The 12,264-nt window shown below is 42.9% G+C and overlaps 1 protein-coding gene across 2 annotated transcripts in view; it reads left to right on the forward strand.

The window, feature by feature from the left end:
* Window positions 1-12,264, forward strand: part of TMEM135 (transmembrane protein 135) — a 170,666-nt gene that overhangs the window by 111,950 nt on the left and 46,452 nt on the right. For both annotated transcript variants that reach the window (XM_032219345.1, XM_032219346.1), the window contains exon 6: window positions 2,243-2,289. In XM_032219345.1, the coding sequence (XP_032075236.1) occupies window positions 2,243-2,289 (47 nt within the window). The remainder of the gene's footprint in view (window positions 1-2,242; window positions 2,290-12,264) is intronic.

Genomic DNA, 12,264 nt, shown 5'->3' on the forward strand with positions numbered 1-12,264 from the left:
TAATCCTATCGACAATGGAGAAAGCGAGAAAGAATTTTTTTTTTCAAATGTCATCTTTCTTTTTATGGACTATCAAAGTAGCACTAACGATTATAAACACATTTGTTTTAGAACAGCAATTAAAAATTAACACAAGTTAGTTTTCACCTTTCACAAAAGGTGAAAAGAGCTTACTGTGAACCCACAGTCTTTATTTAATCACATGCTCCCATGTTGACCAAAAAAGTGCCTTGTAGCCATTTGAACGGCTGCCAACTTCACCCGCTGCTGAGATAAAATGAAATAATTAACTTGAACTGACATGCTGAAACCTAAGTGTGTTAGTGTGCCTCTGCTGAAATTGTGCGAGGGTTTATGCTAGTAGGTAGCAATGGAATGTAACAGGGTGTTGCAAGGAGTGTTTATATGTGCAACTCAAGTCAGAGAGTGCTCATGGTTTGGCCACATCTGTAGACTCTTGCTAATGGTTGCTTAATCTGCAGTAAATCCAGATACAAGCGCCATTGCAGTAGATTGATGGATGCAGGTGGATAGGAGGGAGAATAGAAACAATTATAAATCATTTATAATGCCTTGCGACAGGAGTGTCAAACTTGATTTCATTGAGGGCCGCATCAGGGTTGTGTTTGACCTGGGTATGTGTGGCCAGCTCAGGCATGGCCAGCTCGCCATTACTCGTGTTCGGGGCACCTCTGGTGGCCCTGGCGGGGCTGGAGACATCCTCCTGCAGCTCTCTGCCAGCGAAAATGGAGTGGATCGCCCGAACTCCATTTTTGCTGGCAGAGGCACCATGGGCCGGTCTTTTGCTGTTTCCAGGGCAGCCCTGTGGGCCACTTCCAAGCACCCTGTGGGCTGGATCCAGGCCGCGGGGCCTTGAGTTTGACACCCCTGCCTTATGGTAAGACCACACTTGGAATACTGCATCCAGGTTTGGTCTCCACAATATATAAAAAAGATGTTGAGACTCTGGAAAGAATTCAGAGAAAAGCAACAAAGATACCAATAGCACTTACTTCTGTACCGCTGCACAGTGATTTTACAGCCCTCTCTAAGCGGTTTATAGAATCAGTGTATTGCCGCCACCCCCCCAACAATCTGGGTCCTCATTTTACCCACTGAGGAAGGATGGAAAGCTGAGTCAACCTTGAGCTTGGTGAGATTTGAACTGCCAAATTGCAGGAAGTCGGTAGACATAGCCTGCAGTATTGCACTTTAACCGCTGCACCACCTCAGCTCCTGATGATGATTAGGGAACTGGAGGCTAATACATATGAAGAATGGTTACTGGAATTTGATATGTCTAGTTTGAAATAAAGAAGGACTAGGGGTGACATGATGGCAGTGCTCCATTATGGAAGTTTTAAAGAAGAGATTGGACAGCCATTCGTTTGAAATGGTATAGGATTTCCTGCCTGAGCAGGGGGTTGGACTAGAAGACCTCCAAGGTTCCTTCCAACTCTGTTCTATTCTGTTGAAAGGCTTTTTTGGTTTAATTCGTATTTATTGCACATTGTACTACTTAATGATAGAATTCTCTATTATATTTTTGATGTGTTTATTATAAGAACGTCATTCATGTTGTTATAATACAACACAATAACAGAGTTGGAAGGGACCTTAGTGGTCTTCTAGTCCAACCCCCTGCTTAGGCAGGAAAACCTACACTACTTCAGTCAAATGGTTATCCAATCTCTTCTTTAAAACTTCTAGTGTTGGAGCGTTTGCAACTTCTGGAGGCGAGTTGATCCACTGATTAATTGTTCTGACTGTCAGGAAATTTCTCCTTAGTTCTAAGTTGCTTCTCTCCTTGATTAGTTTCCACCCATTGGTTATTGTTCTACCCTATCTTTTATATACATTTCTGCTTCCTTAACCCCCCCCCCCTTTTTTTTTCCAATCGAATCACATATTTCTAGATGGCTTACACCCATAAAATAACAAAATGTACCTCCACTGACAATAATAGGCAATGCTTAAACAGAAGCATGTTGACTAACCCAGTGGCTGCCTTGCTACCCCCAAATATGTGGCTAAAATATGTGGCTAGAATATGTGGCTAAAATATGTGCCTTAAAAAAAACCTTATTCTTTGTAAATTTGTTATTGACACTGTAAAGTTCACTTTTTTAAATGTGCCTAATGAGGTCTCTGAATTATTTAAAACTTCCTGAAATCTGATTTTGGTTTGGAAGTACTTATTGGGATTAGTTGTCTAAATAATGTTTTTTTCCCCTTTTTATAGGTCCTTTTATTCTGTGTAACAGCGGCCCTGTTTATGTTCTTTTTCAGGTATGTTGCCAATACTTTTCTTACTTTACGTTAAAAGTTTATTTGAAATGGAAAGTGCTGTGCTTTTATATCTTCGCCCAAACAAAGAAGTTCTTATGCTGAAAGAAAAGAAAAAATAAACTCCTGAATTATAGTTACATTTCCTTGGAAATTTAATTTTCTTGGGATTATATTATATAACACTATGTGCGAGAAAGTTCAGGAAACGTTGGGAGTGTGCCCAGTAAGGAGTTAGTTATTCATTTGCTTTTAAAACAATGAAACATCCATTGTATAGGACCATTTCCTACTATTGCAGTTCCTTAACCACCTATTCCAAGCTCCAAAACCACTCAGGGTTGTTAATTTTAACAGGTTTGGTTTGGTTTGGTTTGCCTTTATTTGTATGCCGCCCTTTTCCCTGGGGGGACTCAGGGCGGCTCACAATTCAAAAAGGGGGGGGGGGGAAGACAAACAGTAGACAATACAACATGTTAAAAAAAAGAGCACAACAGTCATACAGTTCGGGTGGGGCTACAATCTTAACCCCAGGCCAGCCGGGACAGCCAGATCTTTAAAGCAGCACGGAAGGACTGGAGGGTGGTGAGGGTCCGAATCTCCACGGGGAGTTCGTTCCAAAGGGTCGGAGTAGCCACCGAGAAGGCTCTCCTCCGGGTAGTTGCCAGTCTGCACTGGCTGGAAGATGGAATTCGGAGGAGGCCTAATCGATTTGTTCGGATCGGTCTAGTGGAGGTAATTGGCAGTAGGCGGTCTCTCAAGTACCCAGGCCCGCTACCATGAAGGGCTTTATAGGTGATAAGTAGCACCTTGAAGCGCACCCGGAGATCAACAGGTAGCCAGTGCAGCTCGCGGAGGATAGGTGTTACGTGGGTGAAGTGAGGTGCACCCACAATCGCTCGCGCGGCCGCATTCTGGACTAGCTGAAGTCGCCGAATGCTCTTCAAGGGCAGCCCCATGTAGAGCACATTGCAGTATTCCAGCCTAGAGGTCACAAGGAACAAATGCGCTGAAGAAAGAAACATTGTGATGACATATCGTGATAGATATTCATATAATGACACCCCACCCCCCCGATGTTCCATTTAAGAGAGTGGCATTTTACAAAGGCATTCTGTTTTTGTTTTTTTTCTAACCGAATTTCTGCAAAAAAAGTGAAAGTTCTAATCAGTGGTGGGTTCCGGATTCTGTTCCAACCAGTACGGTTCCAACAGCCCCGGCGTCACCCCCATGCATGCGCACGTGCGTTGTAGCGTCAAATGGCACTTCCGCAAGCCTCCGCGATGCTCCAGCTGCTCAGCGGAGCATCACGCAGGTGATGTGCACGCCATGTGCATGCACGGAAGTGCCGACAGATTTAAACCACGGTAAAGAGTTCCCGGGGGGGTGGGGGAGGCTCCGAAGCACTGTACCGGAACGGTACCCACTACACAATTAAAAAACTTTCTTGGACCTGAGATTATATTCTCCAGAATCAACTCATTTTACACCCTGGCTAATATTCTTTATCTTTCACATTGTAGTTGGGCCCCATGCATGCTGCATTTCTATAGCAAGGCCTAGCCTTTGAAAGATTGCTGTATATTCATAGCCCAGCTATATATCACTTCAGCGGGCCAGTGGCCTTCTTTGAGATTTCATTCCTGGATTTTTCTATCGTTGACTTTTTGTGGGGATGAGCGCAAAAAAAAAAAAGAAGAAGAAGAAGACTTTCTAAACTTTGGCAACCGAGTTAAGCAAATGGAGTAAACCTTTCCTAAAGTTACTCCTGGGATCCACAGAGGAGAAGAAAAGCAGTCATAATTCTGTCTGCTTTTTCTTTGGCTGACTTTCCTCTCACTTGGCTTGGTCGCGATGATTGCATTGCTTCGACGTTTGATCATTGGCTTCTGGCAACTCTTTCTGTCTGTTTGGCTTAAACGCTTTATTATGCAACTTTAAATCTGCTCTTTAGGCAGTCGGGTGAGAGGCTTAAAGGAGCTTTATTTTTTTAATTAAAACTAAGACAGAAAATTAAAAATTGCAGCTATAATGTATAAGCTAATGTGGAATGTAGACTCGGTAAAAGCAGCAAGGTAAGGAGAGTATATTCTGTTTAGAATAAAAACACACAAATTGCCATATGTTGATTTATATAGTTCAGTGATGGCTAACCTTTTTCTCCTTGCCTGCTGAAATCACATGTGCGTGAGTGAGAGTATGCATGGGCCCTGCCACCTGTGCATGCATGCATGACTCCTTCGCCCCCACGCATGCACGTGACACTCCCCGCTCCCCACACACATGCATGTGACCCCCCCTGTGCCTCATTTTGGGTCTAGCAGGCCTCCCTGAAGCCTCCTAAAAACAAAAACAGGGTGCGAGGGGGGCACACCGCACCCCACCTGTGCTTCCCCCACAACCATGCATGCACATGCAACCCCACACACAAGCATGCACATCTCCTGCATGGGCATCTCCTGTAAGCACGGCAGAGACCTAAAAATCAGCTGGCCGGCAGGAGGCACGTGTACATGCGTGGTGGAGCTGAGCTGGGGACGGCTCACGTGTCCGCAGAATGGGCTTCATATGTCACCTGTGTCACACATGCCATTGGTTCGCCATCAAGGGGAGAGCTGATTCTTATTGGATTGGATAGGCTAGGTTTGGCTTAGGCTAGGTTGGAATGGTATGGAATAGAATAGAGTCTTTATTGATTTAATCATTTGGCCATATTAAAACTATAAAACTATATAAAACAAATATACAAGAAGATACAAATAAAACAGTGGGACACATTCATAGTAAGTCATCATGCCTTCATTTAACACCAATCCAATTTAAATATTTCCTCTCGGGTCTTTTCCCGTGCAAGATTGAGATTGTCTTGGCAACGTTTCAGCGAGGTCTCACTCACCATCTTCAGGCTGGGTTTTGGGCTTAAAGCGTGATCGGAGCTGCCATCTTTCTATAAATCTTGGTGGGAGTGTGTGGAGTGCTGGCTTTGTTTCAGTAAGTGGAATGATTGGTTGTGTGGTTGTATCATGATTGGTAGATTGGTGCTGATTGGTGCTGGCTGAGTGTCTATTGTTGTTTTGTGTTGTAATGGCCTGGGTGGTGGGTGGGGCTCGTTTGTTGACTAGGGCTTGTTTCCAGATGTCCACACAAACACACAGGTTTGGCATATTCAGGTCTTTTCCCATGTAAGATTGAGAGTATCTTGGCGACGTTTCAACGAGGTCCCACTCGTCATCTTCAGGCTAGTGCCTTCGGCTTTGTGCTTGTCACGAAGACTGACACCAGAGCCAGAACAACACAGGATGCAACCACCAATCACCCTCGCCAGACTCAAACCCATCCCATAGACCAAATGCAACCACCATCCAGAAGTCAAACCACGGCGGCATCACCAACTGCTGCACCCCCCTCCGACCCACACACTTAGCAAACTGACACACACCATGAACACATGGCCAGACTGCAAACTCGGAGCCAAAGCCCGGGATGTTACACCTCAGCCAACTGCTCAGGACATTACATAACAGAACTCAGGAATTACAACACAAAGGCTCAGGATGTTACAACGCAGCCAACCTCCCAGGAGGTTGCAGCACAGGACTCAGGATATCACTACAATTGAGCTCAGGATGTCATCACACAGCCCATTACCCAGGTCGTTACAACACAAAAGAACAATAGGCACACAGCCAGTACTTCAGCCACACAGGATGTTACGAAGCAGCCGACTAATCTGCAAACATCAACTCCATCAACTAATCAAGATGTTACAACACAGCCAACCAATCCGCTTACAGCAACAAAGCCTGCACTCCACACCCGCCCACCAATATTTATAGAAAGATGGCAGCTCCGATCATGCTTTGCTCGCACAAGCACGAAGCTGAAGGCACCAGCCTGAAGATGGCAAGTGGGACCTCGTTGAAACGTCGCCAAGATACTCTCAAACTTACACGGGAAAAGACCTGAATATCCCAAAACCTGCATACCTGTACCAGTGAAAATCTATGAAAACAAATACACATACACACACACACACACACAGCACATTTACAGTCATATCTTCAACAACTGGCCCTCCACAAATTCAGCCTTTCCTCAAACAGAACTCCAAGAAACCTCCCATGAGGTCTAGTTGTTCAAAATGTGCTCTTAAAAAAGTTAGAAGTTGGAAGTTAGATCTATTTCTTATGTCCAATAAGAAAATAATAATTGCTTGGCTCCATAATATCCTACTTACTATGCCAGGCCCAAGATCTTCAGAATTGGAACATTTAATAGCTGAAAGCTCCTAAATTTGCAGGTTTTGGAAGTTCACGCCAACTTTTCCCTGGATACCCTTGTTCAACCTTTCACAATATGATGTTTTCCAGTTGTGTTGGACTGCAGTGTCTTTCAATCACCAGCAAATACAGCTCAGAAACAACTTTGCTTCTCTGTGTTTGTTATTCAAAATCAATAGTTACGGAGCTTAATCTGCATATTAAAACAGATTTAATCGTCAGTTGCCAAATTCACAGTACTCTTGCTGTAGCCCACCCACCAAGGATCTTTTAGGCCTTATTGGTACCCTTGGCTCTCTCGTTCCCCAACCACGTATTGACGGGTTCACAAGATCTGGTAGCAACATCATTTTGTGACTTTAAAACAACTTTCCCCAGCTTGACGTGCTCCAGATGTGTTGGACTCCCATTTTCTTGGTTCCCACCCAGGATGAAGCTGTGCTTTCCAACACATCTGGAGGGCATCAGGGTAAGGAAGGTTAATCTAGGAGGTTTCTAGCAGTGGGATGGCCAGCCATATTGGAATAAGCTTTAGAAGGTCTGGTGGGAAATTTAACAAGATTGCTTGGAGGCAAAGTTGGAGAATATTTACAGCATTAAATATTGATATCTTAGGAATGTAGGGAAGAGTATGGCTTTCAACCATGTGGAGGTTTTATATGTGTCTCATCTCTTTTGATCTGTTGCATTTATCTCCCTCCAGTCTTTCCAAATCTCAACCTCTCTGCCTATTTTGATTTTGACTGGAATGGGGAAAATTTAATAAGCAAAATCTCCCACGAAGACGTTCGCTGCTTTTCCATCATTTCTATCTTCACCTTTACCAACTGTTCTTGTTTGCCGAAGCCTGCTGATTTTGATAATTATTTTTGTATTTTTTTGTATCCAAGTTCAGTTTAAACAGTGTACTAATTCTAGCTAGTATTTATCAGAATTAACACTCCCCCCCCCCCCATTTATAGAAGAGTGGGTAGCCAAAGTGATCACCAGGCTTTCGAATACTATCCTTCATTCTGATCTTTTTCACTCTTTCCTTCATTTATCCCACCTCCCTTCTTTCCTTCTTTTTAGTCTGAGGCCAGTAAACTGTTTTCTTTCAATTTTGGGAGGGGAGCTGACTCCTGAAAACATTTTGTTGGAAGAAATGTCCCATCTGCGTTCAGTTTCAAGTGGGGGGAAAAACACTGGAAACACGGAGGCTGTTTTGAAAAGATGGTTTTAATGGTGGACAGGATCACATGCCTTGGAGCTCCTGGGTGAAAAGGGAAGAGATGCTGAGAGTCCCTGGGTTTTATGCCCTCTCTGGGCTTTGAACTTCCTGGGGCACAGGAAGAGTATCCTGATTGGTTGCTGTCAGAGATCATAGCTAGCTTTGTAGGTTGTCAGTGTGCTAAGTTTGGTTGAAACCCGGTGGGTGGTGCAATGAAGGGCAATGAAATGGCTCTGCCTGAAGGGGGTAGATCTTTGTTATGTAGAATAGACTGGCCCAGGCATTAATGGCTCGTTGATAAAGGTGGTGGTGGTGGTGGTGGGGCTGAGTTTCTGCATCTCTGAGTTTCTACTTCTCTTTTTAGGGGAAATATTCTGCCTTTTTAATACTTCCTAAAATATTGCATTTTCTAGGTTTAGGTGGGTCCTTACTTCCTACAATGTTTATGTGTGATCTTCATTAGAATGAAATCTTCATTTGACCCTTTTCTTTGCCCTAATATCCACCAAGTGTCTCTCCTTTCCTTTTTTATTCAAAGCCCTTGAAAGAATAATTCCTTTTCAATTCACACCTCATCCTCCAATAGATACTCTAATAAGAACCTGTTCCATTTGGGTTTTTGTGTCAGATAACCCATAGAGCAGGGGTGTCAAACTCAAGGCCCGCGGGCCGGATCTGGCCCACAAGGTGCTTAGACTGGCCCGCTGTGCCTCTGCCAGCAAAAACAGAGCTGGGGAGCCTCCCGAGCTCTGTTTTCACTGGCAAAGCGCTTGAGCCACAGCAGTGATGGGTTACGACCGGTACGGGATTACCGGTGCCTGCCAGAAGCACCAGGTACCATTCCGGTATGGTGCTCTGGAGGACCCAGCAGCCCGCCCACACTCCTTACCAGTATTTGAGGTTTTCGGGGCTTCCGCGCCTGCATGCGGAGCATACAGCGCCTGCGTGACGCTCCGCCAAGCAGCTAGAGCGTCGCGGGCTCTAGCTAGGCTGTGTTTGGAGTCCAAATTTTTTTGAGCATTGCTTCTTCCCAGGTGCCCTGTGGTGAGATGGGTAAAGGGCTAATACTATCATGCCTTAATCCCATCACCCTGGCGCTGAAGGGGGATCCTTGTTATGTAGAATAGACTGGCTCAGGCATTTTAATGGCCCATTGACAAAGGTGGGGGTTATTCAGAGTGAGTCTGTTTTCTGCCTCAAAACATTTCTTATCCGGGGAAATATAATATTCTGCCTTTTCAATATTTCCCAGGATATTTCGTTTTTCTAGGAGAGGGGTGGGTTTTAACTTCCTACACATGTTTGAATTGCCTTAGTTGGTAAGATCCTTGGTTTGAACCTTATTTATCTCACACAATGTTCTAGTTTCATGGAATGGCCTTTTTTCTTAATCTTTCCCCTTGTCAATGGGTCTCAGGTCTCCCCCTTGGGCCTCTTATTATTCTCTTGGTTCACTTTTCCTTTCATAACTTCCTGTACCTGTACTGATTACCTCTGCAGCACCTTAAATTCCTATCTGGTTTGTCCTAAATATTTTTGCTTTTTTCTTTACCCATCCTTAGAATTTTGGAAGACATGGCAACATGAATTCAGCACCTGTGTGAAACTCTTTAAAACATAGATATCTTTTTTTTTTGCACCTTGAAGCTTTGACATGATTCCAGTCATAGATATGGCTGTTTTAAAAATGGCAAACTGATGTGCTGTTGGCTCTCTCCCACATATATAGCAAATCATCTTTCTGGAATTGAGTCCAAAGAATTGGACAGCTTCTTTTAAATGCTGAATGGTTCCAGTAAAAATTTTATAGGCTAAATATTTCATTTTGTTCATGACACGCACTTAATGCAGATCCATTTCAACATCGCTTTAAGACATCCAGCAATTTTCTTTAAGTTGCATGGACAATAGGCGAGATTAGTTACTATGGTGATAAATCCTTAGCAGTGATTCACAGTGGATGTGTCTGAATTTTGTACTAAACATTGGAAAGGAACATGTAAAGCTAGAGTTGTCCATGGAAAGGAGTCGTTAAAGATCACTTTCTCATGTGTGCAAATAAGTATGTAAAAAAAGAATATAAAAAAGGAGGGGCATATGGAACTTAACCCTGTAGTTTATAATTAAACATTGGGATTTTCAATTTTGCTAACGTTAAATATTACAACGTATTCCAAAATGACTCATTTGAGGCTGAGAACAATCAAATCCACTTTTGTAAATATGAGTTCTCGTTTTACTCGTTTCGGATTTGCTCCCTAACTAATGAGTTTTTATAATTCTAACTGGAATTTGAGATTGGGGTCCCATTTCATGAAATATTTTAATGATAGCGTATTCCCCCCCCCTTCCTACAGTATTTGCAGAAGTGTTTGAATGAAATATGAGCCAAAGCAGTTAAATAGGACCAAATAACCTGTGGTTCAGGTAACACAATCTTTTATCTTTTGTTTTCAAAACCATAATATCTACACAGTCATCTGTTGGAAGAAATGTCCTTCTGGGTTCAGTTTCCAAGTGGGGAAAAAGACACTGGAAACATGGAGGCTCTTGGAAAGATGGTTTTAATGGTGGACAGGATCACATGGCTTGAGTCCTGAACAGAAAAGGGGGATCACATGCTTCCAGATGTTGGGTGAAGAAGAAAAAGAGACTGAGATGCTGAAAGTCCCTGGTTTCATGCCCTCTCTGGGCTTTGATGTTGATCTTGTATTCTGATTGGTTGTCAGACTCCCATGGGGCCATGCAGGGACAACTCTAGGCTGTGTTTTGAGTCCAAGTTTGGTTGAGCATTGCTTCTTCCCAGGTGCCCTGTGGTGAGATGGGTAAAGGGCTAATGCTATCATGCCTTAATCCCACCACCCTGGAGCTGAAGGGGGAGATCTTTGTTATGTAGAATAGACTGGCTCAGGCTTTTTAATGGCCCATTGACAAAGGTGGGGGCTTTTAAGAGTGAGTCTGCTTCCTGCCTTAAAAACATGTTTTTCCATTTCTTATTCAGGGAAATATAATATTCTGCCTTTTCAATATTTCCCAGGATATTTCATTTTTCTAGGAGAAGGGTGGGTTTTAACTTCTTACACATCTTTCACCCTAGATGTTCTGTAGTCCTGTCCCCCCACCAGCTCTGAACACTTATACTTGCTTTAAAAAACCAAAAAAAAAAAAAGAGGAAGATTTAAAGAGTCAGATACTTTTTAACACAATTTTTTTTCTCTTATACCAGGGGCTTTTTAATTATTCAAGTTGTATTCTCTTCCAGACTGGTACAAAAAAGTCTTTCCTTTATGAAAACATAGTGTGAAAAATTCATGGTCTAGGGTGTTGTAAGACTTAACTTTGTTTCTTTAAGATCATGGCTGATAGTCAGATTGCTATCATGTAGTTTAAGAGATTTTGCTGATTTTTTAAACACATAACAAACTAATGACACCTCGAAATATTGTTAATATGATGTAGGTTAAGTAAACATAAACACCCAGACAAACAGAAGGGAAAAATGGAATGTAAATAAAACAAATAGAGCAGAAACATCACCCTGCCAACAAAAGTGCGTCTAGTCAAGGCTATGGTTTTCCCAGTTGCAATGGATGGCTGTGAAGGTTGGACCATAAGAAAGGCTGAGTGCCAAAGAATGGAGGCCTTTGAACTCTGGTGCTGGAGAAGACTCCTGCGAGTCCCTTGGACTGCAAGGCCATCCAACTGGTCAGTCCTAGAGGAGATCAACCCTGACTGCTCTTTAGAAGGCCAGATCCTGAAGAGGAATCTCAAATGCTTTGGCCACCCAATGAGAAAGAAGGACTCACTGGAGAAGAGCCTCATGCTGGGAAGGACGGAGGGCAAAAGAAGAAGGGATGACAGAGAATGAGGTGGCTGGATGGAGTCACTGAAGCAGTAGGCACGAGCTTAAATGGACTCCAGAGGATGGTAGAGGACAGGAAGGCCTGGGGGAATGTTGTCCATGAGGTCGCGATGGGTCGGATATGACTTCGCAACTGACAACAACAAAATAAATAGGGAAGTATAGGACAGAAAGGAAAGATTATAGGAAACAAAGAAACAAAGCATTAGTGGAAAGAATGCAAAAATATAAAAAGAACAAGTAGAAATTATATTACATCTAAAATAAATAACATTAGCTAGGTTAATTTTGATGAAACGGCTCTAGTAATTGCAGTTAATAAAAGCCATGAAAGACCAACTGTATTTTTCATCATATTGTGATGAAAAAAATTATTAGAAAAAAGTCAAGAGTTTAAATGAAATACTTAAAGCATTTGATATTAGATATTTAGGATTTACTAAGAAAAAGGAAAAATAGTTGAAATGTGTTTGAATATTAGTAGCTTGGGCTGGTAGTTGGGCTGTTTGGTTTGAGCTCCAAGCTTGGCAATTTGGTTGCAAATGTTTCATCACTATTAGAGGAGACATCGTCAGTGCACTTTGAAGTGTGCTCGTCTGTCAGAATATTGGCCGTTAAATACCTTT

Source organism: Thamnophis elegans, chromosome 6 (assembly GCF_009769535.1).
Source record: "Thamnophis elegans isolate rThaEle1 chromosome 6, rThaEle1.pri, whole genome shotgun sequence".
In the NCBI taxonomy this organism is placed as follows: domain Eukaryota; kingdom Metazoa; phylum Chordata; class Lepidosauria; order Squamata; family Colubridae; genus Thamnophis; species Thamnophis elegans.